The sequence below is a fragment of the Artibeus jamaicensis genome, unplaced genomic scaffold (assembly GCF_021234435.1).
Source record: "Artibeus jamaicensis isolate MK-2021 breed Jamaican fruit bat unplaced genomic scaffold, CSHL_Jam_final contig_729, whole genome shotgun sequence".
In the NCBI taxonomy this organism is placed as follows: Eukaryota; Metazoa; Chordata; class Mammalia; order Chiroptera; family Phyllostomidae; genus Artibeus; species Artibeus jamaicensis.
The window spans coordinates 6,729,436-6,744,918 of NW_026521939.1; the positions used below are offsets into that span (position 1 = coordinate 6,729,436).

At 55.2% G+C, this 15,483-nt stretch overlaps 1 protein-coding gene across 4 annotated transcripts in view; it reads right to left on the reverse strand.

Annotated features, from left to right (window-relative positions):
* Positions 1-1,264: 1,264 nt before the first annotated feature.
* CLEC16A (C-type lectin domain containing 16A) overlaps positions 1,265-15,483 on the reverse strand; it is a 219,307-nt gene continuing 205,088 nt past the window's right edge. For 2 of the 4 annotated variants that reach the window (XM_037151193.2, XM_037151192.2), the window contains exons 22-23: positions 13,966-14,127; positions 1,265-3,984 (exon numbers count right to left, since the gene is read on the reverse strand). In XM_037151193.2, the coding sequence (XP_037007088.2) occupies positions 3,629-3,984; positions 13,966-14,127 (518 nt within the window). In that variant the 3' untranslated portion in view covers positions 1,265-3,628. Of the gene's footprint in view, positions 3,985-7,341; positions 7,466-13,965; positions 14,128-15,483 lie in introns of all 4 variants that reach the window. The other 2 variants (XM_053672128.1, XM_053672127.1) reach the window with 2 other exon arrangements.

A 15,483-nucleotide genomic window follows, 5' to 3' on the forward strand; every position in this document is an offset into this window, starting at 1 on the left:
GGCTGAGCACCTGCTGTATCCACACGGTGCAAAGCGCCGTCAGCCCGGCACCACCTCCGGGACTCACTGAGCAGGTTTGGGGCAGCTCGTAGTTCTGGTTGGTGAACAAGTGTTCCGAATGGTTCTGTCACCGATCCACGCCTGAGAACCGCTGCCTCAGCCCTTCCTCCCGTGACCAGCCCAGGGACACCTGGCCCAGCTGCACCTCGCCTCGGTACCTGTCTCCTCATAGCTGCTGTTCCTGGTCCTGCCGCCTCAAGGCCCACCTCCCACCTTTGCCAAGGTGCCCTTCCAGGAAGATCCTTTTTCTACACTGAAGTCATCATGATGCACGAGTGCCCACGCGCCTTCGAAGCGTGGCACTATGGGGATGAGCAGGGCTGCAGCCGGCCCTGACCCCGCGCTGGGCGCTGAGCAGGCCACAGGGCAGAGCAGGGTCCAGCCTCAGGTCGGGGACTCCCAGCACCTCTGAGGCCCTGGGCCTCATGAGCCAGCTTCGGAGAACTGGTCCGGATAAACCCGGGCCAGGAGGGGAAGGGAGCCCTGCTGGGGGCAAGTGGAAGACTGGCAATCCAGGGCAGCTGGCCCTCGGCAGCAGGCTCCACCTCCCGGTGGCACCACTTCAGGCTGTGGTGGGGAGGGCAGGTGGTGCGCCATTCACTTGGGACTCAATTTAGGTTTTACCTCAAGGCCCAAAGGGGCTGGCTGTTTCTGGCTCAGGAGCTGGAACGTCTGGAGTTGCTGTTAAGAACCCATTTCCAGGGAGTTCCAGAGCTCATGCTGGTGCGTGTTCAGTGTGTCCTTGAAGCAGCCCACCCCAGCACGAACGTCACTGATGCCTGGGCCCTTCCCCCTTCCCTCAGCTCAGCGGCACATCAAAGCCACAATGGGGAGGTACCCTGTGCCTGTAGGGGGTAGGGCTACTACCAGTGGCACCTTCCCACAGGTGCAGCACCGGAGGCTCAGGTGGAGAACCACCCGACTGACGGGTGAGGGACAAAGAGCATGGACCAAACCCACTGCACCTGGTGCGGGGCAGGGATACCCTCTGGACGGAACCTACTGCCCCTGAGTTTTCCCACCTCTGGGTAGGAACGGCCTCACCTCCCTTTTTGGAATTGGGGAATACCTGGCCAGGGTGGGGGCAGGGAGAGGCTGTCTACCCCTCTAGGAGGCTGTGACAAGCTGAGGGGTCAGACCACAGAGAACCTTCCCCTTTGCCTACCACGGCCTCTGTGCCACAGCACCACGAAGAGCAGCCACATTCTGGGAACTCTTTCTCTTTTATTGCCAAGTAACAATTTACAAGGAAGTTCCAGTTTTTGTTTCCACCCTGGTGTACAGTACCCATGAAGCATGAGTCACACCAGTAAGCAGGTTCTTCCCTGGAACGGTCCCTCAACCCAGAAGCGTGAGGTTTCCTAATGCTGCTCCTCCTCAAGACAAGAATTATTTACATATTTTCAGCTCAGAGGAACATTAGGAACAGGAACCCTTACAGTTTATGCCCAGTGTCAACATGACTACACGAAACATTTCTTATTGCATCTAAAAAAGATGAGAATCGATTCACCCCATGCTTTTTTTTTTTTTTAAACAGTGCATCTTGAGACCTTGGAGAAATCTTGTGTATGTCTGTGAGGGCGTGAGTTTCTTCACTCATGCCGGTCACTTGTAATGCCAGTGTTTAGGTGGGAAGCTGCCTTCTGCGGGGCAGGGCAGGCTTGATGGAGGGGAAGGGGGGTGGAGAGGCCCTCCCGTCCACCCCTCCCTGGGGAGTGCCAACCCTGTCCCCTGACGTGGCAAACCCAAGGGGCCCGGTGTTGACTTGGGGAGGGTGAGACCGACCCCAGCCCCTCCTTCTGTAGGGACATGGAGATGGGGGCTCTAAGGGTTGACGGAGGCTAAACCCCAGAGGTCCGAGTGTAAGGACCCGGGGGGTCAGAGGGCACCATCCCCTACCCTGAGGCAGGCTGTCTCCCCCGCCCGAGACCTTCCCTTTCAGTGCCCTGAGGCCACAAAGCCACCTAGAAGCGGACTTCAGACAGTGGGCGGTGGTCCTGGGGAGGGCCTGGGTCTGCCTGTGTGGGCTTGTTCCTCCCAGTGCTGCTGCTGGCCTGGGAAGTCACTGGCCTCTGCTCCTGCTGCCCCAGAGTCATTTGAAAACCAGACCGGGGGTTGGTGGGCACAGCTCCTGGAGGCTTCTGATGACAGAGACCTGCGCCCACAGGCATGACTGCCCCTCCTCTGCAGGATGTGTGTTTGCGTCAGGAGGTTGGAATCTGGCGTCAGCGGGCCCTGTTGTGACAGCTGGATTGAGGGAGGCGGTGAGGATGGCGTCCTCTGATAGGTGGAAGATGAGCATTCACAGCATCTTCTGAGGCTGCCCGGTAACTGGACCTGGCCGACACCAACAGCTGTGTGCTGATACCCCTGGTGGACACATGGAGGAAAGTTGTGGGAGGTCTTAGCATGGACCAGGAGGAAGGGAGGGTCGCTTGGCTGTGCCAAGTTGCAAGGAACGCTTTGGCTGCTTTACTGGATTCGGTGGAGAACTGGCCCCTCCCTGCACAACCAGACCAAAGGGAGAAGGGACCGGGCAGAGGGTTCATTTTAAAAACAAGCTCATGTCCTTTTTGTAGCCGCAGAGAGGAGGCGCACGGAGCTGAGCAGCAGGCGATGTAGAGGACGGCTTCCATGGCCTCTGCTTCCCATTGTAGCTGCTGGGACCAGGGTCCTCACGGTCCCCAACAATTCTCTTAGACCAACAAAGCTGGCAGCCACAGAAGGTGATGCTGAGAAACGGTCCTGTTTGCCTCCAGTCCAGAGAGATGCGGAATGGGCCCTGGCCCCCTTTCGTGAAAAGACCTTTCAGGTAAACCAGTGTAAGGCCCCTTGGCTGCCGCAGCAGAGAAACTTTCAGCTCTCTCCACTCTGTGTGTACCTGAGAATGCATGTATCTCCCTTATTTTCTTTAAAAAATACTCTAAACTTTCCAGGAAGGTACTTTATCATCCCACAGGCTTGCAGAGTCAGTGAGCAATAGAGAAATAAGAATCACTTAGGGAAAAAGAAAACACCAGACTGAGAACTCTAAACCTAAACACTGGAAAGTTCAAGGGAAAATGAAAATGAAATCTGAACAGCAATCTACACTTTTTACATGACATCAAACCTTAGCATTGAGGATTTTTTGGGACTTTGTCTTTTAAAAAATAGATGCTTTTTAAATAAATGCTTTTCACCTGCTGCCACAGCGGAAATAAATACCCAAAGAAGATGTTTATCAAAGTTCACTTTTCTACAAATTTCTACCTAAAGTGACCTTGTCCACTTCTTCCGTGCACACTGGGGACGCCACAGCAGAGCCGCGAGCCGGGGGAGCTCAGAGACCAGGAACCCAACCTCCTTCCCCAGGGGCCCCCGCTTTGCTGGGGTGTCTCCACCAGGTCCAGCTGTTCTCAGCGAAGTGCAAAGTGAAAGAGGAATTCAAATGGAATCCAGGAGCACACGGGTGGGTGGCGAAGATGGTCACTGCGGATGCTCCCAATGTGTCTTTGGAGTCGGTGGCACTGGGTCCCTACCCGCGGGGGCTGCAAGCACAAAGGGGAGGCTGCTCAGCCCCCACTTAGTGCTCGATGGGGCCTGCTGGCTCTGGGGGCGCAGCCTCCTCGTCTGGGGTCACTGTGCCCTCTGTGGCCAGTGTGGGGGCCGGGGGGATGCCCGCGAGGGTACGGAGGCTGTGGGGGTCAACAGGTGGGATGAGGGTCAGCGACTCTACGCTCAGTGTGTCGGCGGTGTCCTCACAGAGCAGGGAGATGGTGGGCTGCTGGGCTGGGGTGAGGCTGGGGGACAGGCTGACTGTCTCCATGTCCACACTCCTTGCCAGGCTCTTGCCGGGCCTGGTGTCTGCTTCCGCGTCACTGACGGTCACCACCTGGTCGGCAAGGTTAGGCTGAGGCTGTTCCATGGTCATGGGGTCATCTGGGTGGAGGGAAAACAAAGGGACACTTAGCTCTGAGGCATTCTGCTCCCGCTGGCACCCTCTGCTCCCATCCTGTACAAAGGCCCAGGGGAATCTGGGTGGGAGATGGTGGTGTGGACAAGCAGCTGGCTCCACCTCCTCCTTCTAGGGACACAGAAGCTGGTGAATCCAGTCTGACTGAGGCCTGGTGGAAAATCTGTCAGGGCCCAGGGGTTACCCTCACTTGTGATGCAAGGAAAAAACGAGGGGGTTGTGCAAAAATCAAATGGTGGGTTATGGAAGCCCCTTCCTGGGTGCCAGGGAGTGGCCCAGGTGGGCTGTGTGTTTGCACGGGTCCCGGACCACCTGCCTGATGGCAGACACGTGTTCAGCAAAGAAATGGGCTTGGGTGCGCTCATCACTTCATGCCATTTCCAGCATCTAACCTGGTGACATTTAGCCAAGAGGGGACTCACTGCAATATTTAAAAATTTTTTAAAAGGAAGTTTTATAGAAGTTTTTAACTTGCAGAACCAAACCCAAACCTCAGACGGGCTTGCCTCCTGTTCCTGCTCTGAGTGCTGAGTCAGCAGCACCCAGAAAGGGCTGCGGCCGCCTGGGGCCGCTCCTGCTCCCCGTGGAGAGGGGCTGTGCCCGGAGGAAGGTACGGGGGTGCGCCCGATAAAGTTATTCTCAGAGCGGCAATTTCTTTTTTGGGTGCTCTTCAAAATCCTTGATTAGATTACAGCCCAATGGCCTAACTTGCTTTCCAGTGACAAATTTGCCTGGGTGGAAACACCAGCTGTGCCGGGAGCGCACTGGAAAATCTCTCCTGGGGCATCGCATGCCTGTAACTAGACAGCATCGACAAGAAGACCATGGGCATCTCCTCGGGAAAGCAAATTCCACTGTAGAGACTGTGGGCTGACAGGCTGTCGGCCCGAGGTGCCGACGACACTGCCGAGCTACGAGTCTGAAAGTGCTCTGGGTCCTGGGGCTGGTGGCAGGCATTCTTCTGTCCAGTGTGATTCCAGCTAGTTTTTTATTTCTTGTAAGTTTGCCAAAAACAAAACAGAATTGCAAACTGAACACAGAGCAAAAAAAAAAAAAAAAAGAGCAAAATAAAACCATAGGGCACACAGAATGGGATAAAAGAGAGGACAGCAGCCCCATCGTGGGGAGAAAGTGCAAGCAACAGATCGAGTCCCCGGAAGTACGGGATGGCGTTTCTTCCCACAAGACATTCAGGCAAGATGAGCACTAAAAGGCCCCAGCTAATGTCTTCAGAAGGCCTTTTTATTTTATTTTTATTTTTTTTAAGTGAAATAAGGCCAGAGGAAACCACCGTGTGGGACTTTGGGCCTGTCCTCACTCCTGGAGGGTGGTAGCAGGGCACACCGTGGGCACCAGCGGAAAAAGTGATTCGAGCAGGGTGTGATCTGAGCCCAGAATGCTGAACACGCCACACGCGCTCTGGTTTCTCCGAATTTCTACGGCTTCGCTCCATTCAGTAAGAAAGCCTGCGGCGATGGGCTGATTTCAAGACCCAGGCTCAGGTTCCAACCCGGCGCAATCTGCCGGCATTCATCGGGGTGCACGGCTCCCTGAGAGGGGCTCACCTGCTCTGGGGGTCTCCACCTCGCTTCACATGAGCGTGAGCACGCCTGTGAACTTTGTATGTATGGAGACACATGTAAGTGCAGCTGCTGACAGGGCAGTTTAGAAATGACTAGTTCTCCAAATGGCACTTTTGTGCCATCTGGAGACAGAGCTGCAAAGCATTCCGTTTTTCTCAGAACTTCTGTGTGAGACTTGCCTCTTTGCTCATGTGCATTTGCATGCAGATATTCAAAAAAGCTGGCAAACCTCCTTCCCTGGTCCCTAATAAAGTTTTTCCTGATGAGAATAATCAAGGATATGGGAAAGTTGCCATGAGATGTATTAAAAACAAACAAACAAACAAATAATACCATATATACAAAACTGTTTTCTTTTTTAGGAAAAGAACCAAAACCAACAATTTTATTAAAGGGGACGGATTCCCACCCCTCCCCATAAAAATAGCCTCTATTTTTTTTTTAGAGAGAAAAAAATAACCTCCTCTTACCCATCACCCACCATATGGCCTTACTTTTAATTTATTTTTACTTTATTATTTTTAAACTAAGAACTGCTTCCTGAATGTGATCTTCACATTCATCCATTGGGGGAGGGTGGACTCTGCCAGGGGAAAATTACCCAGTGAGGACACATTTTCTGGCCAAGTACCGAGCTGCAAAGGTCACTGCAGCTGGTGTTTTCGAGGTCTAAGGCCACAGTTAAGGCTGCTCTAGGCAGTGAGGGGTTTGGAGAACATTCTGGCCTCCCTGCGAGGGGCAGGGGGACAACTGGAGCTGGAGCGGGAAATCCTGGAAGTCCAAGTCTGTGTGAGTGATGCCGGACCCCCCTGTGGCTCTGCCCCGCGAGGACCAGCGCGTCCCTGGCCGGCACCCTCAGCAGCTGATGTTTGGCTTTGGAGCAGGGGCTCGGCTGACCCTTGTCAAGTGAGTTCAATTTCCAGTGAATATTTGGGTTTGATGTGTTCAGTCTGGAATAGGTGGGCCTGAGTGGTGTGGGGAAGAAATGAACAGCACAGCACAACACAGCACAGCGAGTCAGAGGGCAAAGCTCAGAGGAACAGCTTTTAAACAAAAAAGAAGGCAGGGGGCTCCCGACCGGCGCTTGTGGCAGGGCACATGTAAGAAAGCCCAAGAAGCACCGAGGGTGAAGGCAGCCAAGATGGACCCAGCAGGTGCCCCGCGGCCGCCAGACCAACCTCGTTGCTATTTGGAGCACTCAGTGGAAGAAGGAGGATGACGGAGTTACCTTTGTTGGTGTGTCTGCAACTTTTGGCCTTGGAACATGACTGAATGTATCACTTAGCTTTGAGCAAGACCAGGAAAAAAAAGGAAAAAGAAAAAAAAAAAGATCTGACTGTTGCTTTTGCAAATTCTACCACCCAACCCTGTGGCCTAAACTGGGGGTCTCTGCGAGGGCTGGGCTAGGAAACCTGCCTTCAGCTCAGGGCCTGTGCTGCGCTTGACACTGGCCTGCTCGGGATGCAGAGAGAGCGACAGCGTTTCCAGGTTGCCTGGGGCTGGAAAGGGGCAAGAGCCAGGGGTTTTGATCCTCGGATGAGAGGAGGCCGCAGAGGGGTCGGGAGGACCAGTGTCAGGGGAAGCAGAGGGAACGCCCACTTGGAGGACGGCTCTCAGGTCACGGCCTGGTGTCTCGGGGCCCAGCCTGGCCTGGCCTGCCATGCAGAGCCTACTAGCTGCAGAAGTGCAGCGTGGCGCGGGGGCGTCGCGGGCCCGTGGAGGCTAAGGGAGGAGACCTGCCTGAATTGACTGTGCCAGAGTTGCCGTGACAGCTGCCGTTCGAAGCACTAAACCCAGTGGCCGCCGTGACTGTCGGCCTCCGACAGGCTGAACACTCGCCGGCGTCCTTTCCTGCCACTCCTGACTAGAGGGAAACACAGCGACAGGTCACAGAAAGCCTTTAACAACAGGACAGAGAAAGGTGACACAGGATGGGCGCAGCGCAGAGATGAACACTAAGCATCGATGAGAGTGCGAGGGGAGGGGGCGGTGCCCCAGCGGGAGCTGGGTCGGCTGGGGCGTGGGTGCAGCCCCCCACGCAGGTAAGAAGCCCCCAGCCAGCCCCCCCAGAACGAGGCACTGTGGGGGCAGCTGAAACCTGGCGGAGACAGTGGAGATTTGGTCCTGTTGGAAAGCAGAGAGTGGGGCCAGGGGTGACCTCTGGTCTCAGGGAGAAGCCTCAGGGACAGAACAACAAAACTGCCACCAGCTTCGGTGCGAACCAGCAGTTACGACGTAAACCCTGCAGCCCAGGGAGAGTTTGAGGAGGGAAGGCTGTGTGGTTGTGGGATCGGAGCCAAACCAACTGGTGAAATAAGCAGATTTCTGACCCAAATGATGAGGGCGATGGTTCCCGGTGCCACCCCCCTAAAGCCAACAGCGCGGCTCTGCCAGTGCTGGGAAGGCCTCGGGGGCGGGGCACTCGGAGACCCCCTCCCCGGCCACGGGGTGGCCCTCGCCAGGCCGCGCTCGGGTGAACTGGGCCTTGGAGAACCAAGACTGAACCGTGGCGGGAAGACCTGGGACCCGGCGCCACGCCGCCCGGGGGTGGGCTCTAACTGGCTGAAACAAACGTGTCAGGAGCATCTCCTTGAGAAGGAAGGAGCCACCATCTCTGAGACAGAGTCAGAATTACAGCAAAGCTTAAAATTAAGGCCGCAGAACACAAGGTGAAGGCAACTAATGCCGCTGAAGTATAAGCTTAAAAATGGTTAAAATGGTACATTTTATGTTATCTGTATCTTACTCCAATTTTTAAAAAATGCTGTGGAGAAAACTGGGGAGAAAAGACAATACCTCTTACTTGGGTTTCTGTCCTTGAAAATCCTGCCGGACTCTAGTTACTGAGTTCAGGGACACCAAGGTCAGTTTGGGGCTGTGTGGCTCTAAGTTGGCCCGAATGTGACGGTGTCATGCAGTGACGGTCACACATTCAGACAGGCAGCTCAGGGAGCAGGTGAGGAACCAGGAGAGAGGGCCAGCCGAGCAGTGTCCTGCCCCAGCGGGCTCCAGGCAGGAACCCAGTCTTTCTTCTTTCTGTAAGCCCCGGGGAAGAAAGTGGCCACAGCTCCTAATTCTATGTGCCTACGAAATGGGCATCAGAAAAAGCAGGTCGCCCTTCCCTCTGACTTCATTTCTTTAATAAACAATTTTCCTTCCTCCTGGAAGTAGTTCCCTGAGGACACGCACGAAATGCAACCATCTGGAGACAGGAGGCACGAGTGGCCGGTTAAGGATGCAATAATGCAGGCCACAGAGATCTTTTCTGAGATGATTTTCTTACCAGAATCCCTATGTAGAGCATGAGTGTGTGTTGCGTATGTGTGTGCAATTGTGTGTGGAAGCATGTGTGAGCACGCATTTGTGTGTTTGTATGTGCATCTATTGTCATGTGTGCACACACATAACTTAGAAAATGTTTCTGAAGAATTCTTACTGATCCTACATTTGGTTCCAAAGCTGGAGCTGTTTTCTCTTTCCCACCATATGTTCTCTGCAATTTCAGCTTCTCAAAACAATAAACTGTTTAAGGAAAAAATATGCTGATGCCCACACTGTAATTTTCTCACTACGGGCAAGCTGAGGCCCACCAGGACAGCCCTGCTGGGTGAGCATAAGGGGCCAGTTCCTGGATGCTTCCCAGTGCAGGACGCCCAGCTCTCCCCAGAAGGACTTGAAGACCTCAAAGCACGTTGGGAAAGGACACTGGGAACAAGTCAACTCGTGTATCGGGTGTTGAGACCGGACAGTAAAGTCCCCTCCGCACACCATTAACAGGTAAATAGTTAAAGATGAAAATAAAATCCCTCGCTCCCAACTCTTTATGGTTGTTTACTTTGGTTTCCGGAGAATTTGGTTCGACCGTTCCTCCTGTTGGGGGCATCCGCTGGCCCTGGTTTGAGGGTCAGCACCTGCCTGTGAGGGAAGAGCCCCTCACAGGCATCCATGGCCTGTCTCTGGAGTGTCAAAGAGCATCCGAAGCAGGTGCTCCCAGCACAGAGGCCCTCTCTGCTCTCTGAGCACCTGGCGAACCGGTGGCCCCTCTGGGTGGGCTCCTTTCCCCTCCCTGGGAGGGGCCCTCTGCCAGTGCTCGGCCGTAGGCTTTGGCCCTGGTGGCCATGGGGACTGTTTTTCAGAAACAGGCCACCCTGATCTGTATATTTGGAAGGGCAGAATTTACAGACAGACCCCAGGGAGATGGGGAAAGGGAATCAGCCTATCTCCTGCTGGATTCCAGGCTCCTTTTGGGAGTGACCCAAAGGCCACCTTCCTCACGGAGCCCTGGTCTGGTCAGCCTCTCGTCCTTTGGCTTCCATTCCCATGACGCCTCTGCTGGGAGCTGCGGGCCCTGCTGCTTTCCTGGGTTGTAGTTTCTAACTGGACACTTCTCTGTGTGGTCACCTGATGGACTACACAGACTCCTCTGCTAGTCTGTGCCACCCTGTATCCTAGTGGCTGCGAATCACAGGGGCTCGACAAAATCTGTTTGTTTAGAAGAAGTTGATACAGTGTAGGTGGGGTACCAAGACTGAGGCAGAGGAGATGCGGAGAGATGAGCCACCTCTGAGGGGTGGCTGAGTGCGCTGAGTGGCTGAGGGGCTGAGTGCGGGGCCAGGCTAATGGAGGGACCCTCCTGAGATCAGGTCTGACAGCCACAAAATTTGAGTCATTCGTACTTAAGGCCCCGTGGGAAGTTGAGAAAATCTGCATTTGCTATAAACCTGTCCCTATTCAAACTCAGGCAGGAAATTTAAGGTCCCCTGGGCTGGACAGAGGGTAGAGGTGGAAAAACAACTGGGTATCAGAACGGGTTCATGTCCTCATTTGAGGACGCACCCATTTGGGCTAACAGAAGAGATGTGGCTGTCTGGGGCCCACTTTGCTGATCTGGGGGGACCACCAGGCTTTCCTCTAAGGGGCTACAAGCCTAGCCTTTGCTGAGTGGGGTGCACAGTTACTGTGGATTTTCATTTGGACTCTTGAGCAACTGTGCTCACTGGAAGAGAATGTGTGCACCTCATGAGCAGTGCCCAAACCCGGGGCCCAAGTCTCTGTGGCACCCCTTAGAGGTACCTGACATTGACCTATGCATCTCTTTGCTATTCCGCAGTGTGGTTTCAGAAGGTGGGGCATGAGTTCTGGCGCTGCCACGAGTAGGGTGCACACCTGGGCTCCCCCACTCACTGGCAGCAGCATCCTGGCCAAGCTGCACGACCTCTCTGGGTGGGCCCCTGTGTTTTCAACTGTACAACGTGAGGTGGGATTCCATGCAGAGGTGTCTGTGAAGCACTTCTGAGCCCAGTGCCTGCAGTGGCGGGGCTCAGATCTGGGAGGAGCAGCTACTGGGACCCCACGCGGCAGTCAGTGTGCATTGAGAAGGCTGTGTGGTGGGTGCCACGCCACGCTGACTGCTCAGACAGTGGGAGGGTCACCCCCAGCTTCGCGGGTCTCCTTGTCCAATTCCGGGATTCAAAACCGTGGAGCAGAGACACAGAAAACTGGGCCTGCCTTGTTCCCTGGTGGATGGCACCTCTTGTGTGCTTTCCCAAACACTTGGCTGAGCAAAGCATGGCTTCAAGAGCAGAGAAGCCATCAGAGTTTGCTAATTCTGGCTGTGGAGGACCTGGCAGCTGCTCTCTGCACTGGGGACTTTCTAGACTTGGAGGCTCTGGAAACACAGGGCTAAGACTGCTTCTGATTCAGCACTATGCCCTCAAAAACCACTTTGGGGACAAGTGGCCCCCTGGCTGGGCTGTGGGTTGAGGACCTGGCCCACCCCCTGCCTGCTGGCCCTCTAAGGAAGCCGCCTCTGGTAGACTGTGGCCAGGCCCTGAGGGTGGAGAGTCTGCTGAGAAGGCAACACAGGGACAGCCTCTCCAAGTCAGAGGCCCGAACATTGGCCACCGCTCCAGGCCAATATCAAACCAGGAAACTGGCTAAAACCCACCTGTTCCAATGAAACCTTCCTCCCTTCTTCTACCCTTGGCTTCCCACCCAGCGTGGCTCAGTAAGATACCAGGCAGATGATGAAACCATCTGGGTAGACCCGACCCCACAGGGAACACAGAAACCCTACATACTGTCACGTGGATGCACCCGGGAGGCTGAGGCTGGCCTGAAAGGTTGGCAACCAGAGACGAGCGAGTGGGAGACCTCCTGAGACCTGCGGCTCCAGCTCATGGGCCTGGGGACAGAGCCGGTTCCTGTGGCCGGGTACCTGTGATGGGCAACTGCTCGTGCACTCTGACGCTCTCTCTTCCCAGGGATGAGCAGTGGGGCCCTTGGTTAAGAGTGAAGCATAAGCTGCTGAAGAGGTGAGTTATTTCAGTGCCTGTAGAGATTCTGACAGGCAGGCGGGGCCTCGGGCTTCTACTGTCAGGTGGCAAAAAAACCGGGGACTTGCACGCTGGCACCAAACGGGAGCAGACACCCAGGAGGGCCCAACGGTCAGTTATCAACTAGAACCGCCTGGCTCCTCGACAGCCAGGCTAACAGCCCCTGCATTTTTGGGACAACATTGTTGGCACCGTGCAGGGAACGATGGGGGTAGGGATGGAGGGCAGAGGGAGGTCAGGAAAAAGAACTAGTGCACCCTGAGCCTCTGGGGGGAGGTGCGGCGCTGAAGCCCTTGGGGCCAGGCTCAGGGAAACATCTGCATACATGGCCGGATTCTGATAATGTGGCTCTTTGCTGGATTCGGTTTTAAGCAAAGAAGCCTACAGGCTCATTTGTTCAGTTAACTGTTGGCTCTGCTGCCTTACAAATGAAAGAAAGACACACCTAGCTACATAAGAAAGAGACCAAAACGTGACTTTAAGTGTGCATGAGTTTGGGTGCACACAACACAGACAGAAATGTGCACATGCAGGCAGCACACGGGTGTACACACAAGCACACACACAACCCTGCACTTTGGCCCCCAGAGCCAGCATGGGACCAGGCTTCAGAGGGAGGCTGAGAGATGTAGTTGGCTTCTGGAGGCAGCTCTGTCTGAATTTCCCAGCTATGAGCCTGGGAATGGCAGCAGCAGCTGCTTGGATATGCAGCCAACCTTAAATAGGGCTCAGAAACAGCTCAGAAGGGGCGGTCATCTCCCCCCCACCCCCCCGGGGCTGAGAGAGGAGCAGGTGCTGAGTGGAAAAGGGTCTTGGTGAGGTGGCTTGAGGGTGACCTTGCTCCCTGGGCCTCGTGAATGTTAATAGGAGACAGAGGTAACGGATGCTTGTGTGTGGGGGGGTGCAGGCAAGCTGAGGTGCCCCGTGAGCCACAGGCACGAAGACCACGCTGGTTAACCCTTTGCCAGAGACTGCAGAAGCTAAAAACTCCGGAGAGAGGTGTGAGCACCCAAGGAGATCTCCGCCTCTAGAGCTGAGGGAACAGAGCCAGGGGCCCTCAATTTCCGTGGCGCCAAGGTAGCTCAGGCCCTGGCACACGGCTTTTGTCATGATCCACAGCTAAACAAGAGTTTGGTCAGCTGCCCCTGAAATATGATGGGTGAGAGCTCTGGACGGGACCTCACAGGAACAGCAAACACTGAAGGTCCCCAAATGGGGGTGCAGAGCAGAGTCGCCAGGGCCCGGCAGACCCAGGGGGTCACGATTCTGGGGTGTGAGAAGCATCGCACACTCTCAAGGCCCTCGCCGCCGCCCCAGCGCAAGCTCTGCTCCTCTGGCTGCGCTTTGGAGCCATGTCTTTCCGTGAGCCTGGCGCCTTCACTCCTGGGTTTGCGTGCGGCCCAGTGAGGTGCTCACGTGGGAGGGGCTCACGGAAGCTGAGAACGGGGGTGCGGGGGACACCCACTCACAAGTCCCATTCCAGGCTCCCTGTTCACGGGGTCTGTCTGGGACACTTGCGTGACGATCGTAAGCTATAGGAGGGCAAGATACGACACTAGCACACCCCGACAGGCTCTCAGAAGGCAGCAAGCTGAACCCATGGTCAGAGTGACTGGGCTGCACCAAACGGTTGAAGAGGAAACTGGTATGTCACGGAGGGAAAAGCATTCAGCGGGGACATGATTCTTTGGCCAGGGTTCAAGTGACTGAGTTCAGGAGACCCCTCCTTGTGACACCTCAGACTCTGGCGGTGATGAGGGGGCAGATTCAGGCTCCGCCTACTGTTCTCCCCTCCGCCTCTGTGGTCGGGGCAGGCCTTTCGGTGGGCCAGCCAGCGCTGGGAGTACTTCCTCCCCTGCAGGGAGCTAAATCGGCCAGCCGTGGGCAGTGTCACCTTAGAGAGAGCATGGAACCCCCGAGTGGCAGTGGCCTCAAACAAGGTGGTGAGGAGAGGCTGGATTTCGATAGTCTTGGTGTTGAGGAATCACAGGTTCCCCCAAACCCCCTCACTGTGTCACTCGGCCAATACCTGACGGGCTCTGGGCAACAGAGGGGGTGGACGATGAGCTGGCTCCTCCTGAGTCGCAGTGGCTGGTGCTCCCGCTGCCACTGGGGCTCCCGCTGGCGGATGGTGATGGCGAGGACAGGGACGGCGAGCTGTGCTGGTTTATGCACTGGGCCACGGCAAAGCCTGTAAGACAGGTGGTGGGTAATGTGACCAAGTGGGAGGAAAGCAGCCAGCCTGGCAGGAGGGGGACCATCTGCCCCAACTGGGTGTGGGACCCTACAGGGCAAGCCCTCACCTCCACGGTGGGGCTGAGGCCTTAGTGTAAAGGCCACGCGAACCAACCCAAACCTAGCTCTTTGAAGGTCTGGGTCAGTTCTCCAGGAGCTGACCTCTCCGGTTATGGGACTGACCTGGACACACTCTGAAGCTGTTTCAAGGAAAAGGGGCAGTGAGTCATAGTACGTAGGACAGGCCTGTGAGCCGTGAGTCTGCGTGCCTGGTGCTGGCTCAGCAACACACCAGCTGTGCTTTTGGAGGGAACACACAGCTGAGGAGCTTCAGAAGCATCCTGGAGAAGTTCACGCAGGGACATGGGACCTTTGCTAAAGTGTCTGAGTCCTGCCAAGGGCAGGGCACCAGATCCAAGCTCTGAAGCCACACCGGATGGGAGGGGAGAGCCCCCAAGATGCCCCCTGCTAGAGAATTTGCTCTGCCCTGGCATGTCCAGCAAATTTGGCACAGGAGGAATGACGGCTTTGGTGAAAAGCTACCAGTGACAGTCATGTGCCCCAAAAGGATGTTCTGGTTAACGATGGTGGTCCCATGAGATTATAAGGAGCTAAAAAATTCCTGTCACCTAGCAGTGTCACAGCTGTCACAGTGCGATGCGTTCATTACTCACGAGTTTGTGGCGATGCTGGTACACACAGACCTGTTGTGCTACCAGCTGTAGAAATTATGTACAGTACATAATACTTAACATTGCTGATAAACGACAATGGTACTGGCTTATGTGTTTACTTTTTATTGTTATCTTAGAATGTACTCTTTCTGCTTATAAAACACATTTGCAGTAGCTGTGTTGGGCTTTGTCTCTTAACTGCCTCATCTTTCCTTGTGCTCCATTTAATCTTGTGTTGTTTTGTACGGTAACACACTCTACAGGTATGTAGCCCAGGAGCTGGTGGCTACACCATGACGCCCAGGTGCGTGCCGGGTAGTATGCACAGCCTTGGTTTGTGTGAGGGCACTCTGTGGTGTTCATCCAATGACGAAATCGCCTATGGTGCATTTCTCAGAACAGATGCCCACCATGTGACTGTGACGGCACAGAACCTCATGTGGCCCTCGAGCTACTTGATTTGGAGAGGGGGGCGACATGTTTCTGTGCTGGGGCCTGGGGCCTTCCCAACACGGGGGATGGATGAGCCCCATGTTTTGGAGACACTCAGTGTTGGGCAAATCCTGCTTCACCATATGCAGAGGCCCCAGAACACATGTCCTGTGCCATTTCCCGACTGCTAGCTGGGCATGTCGTCA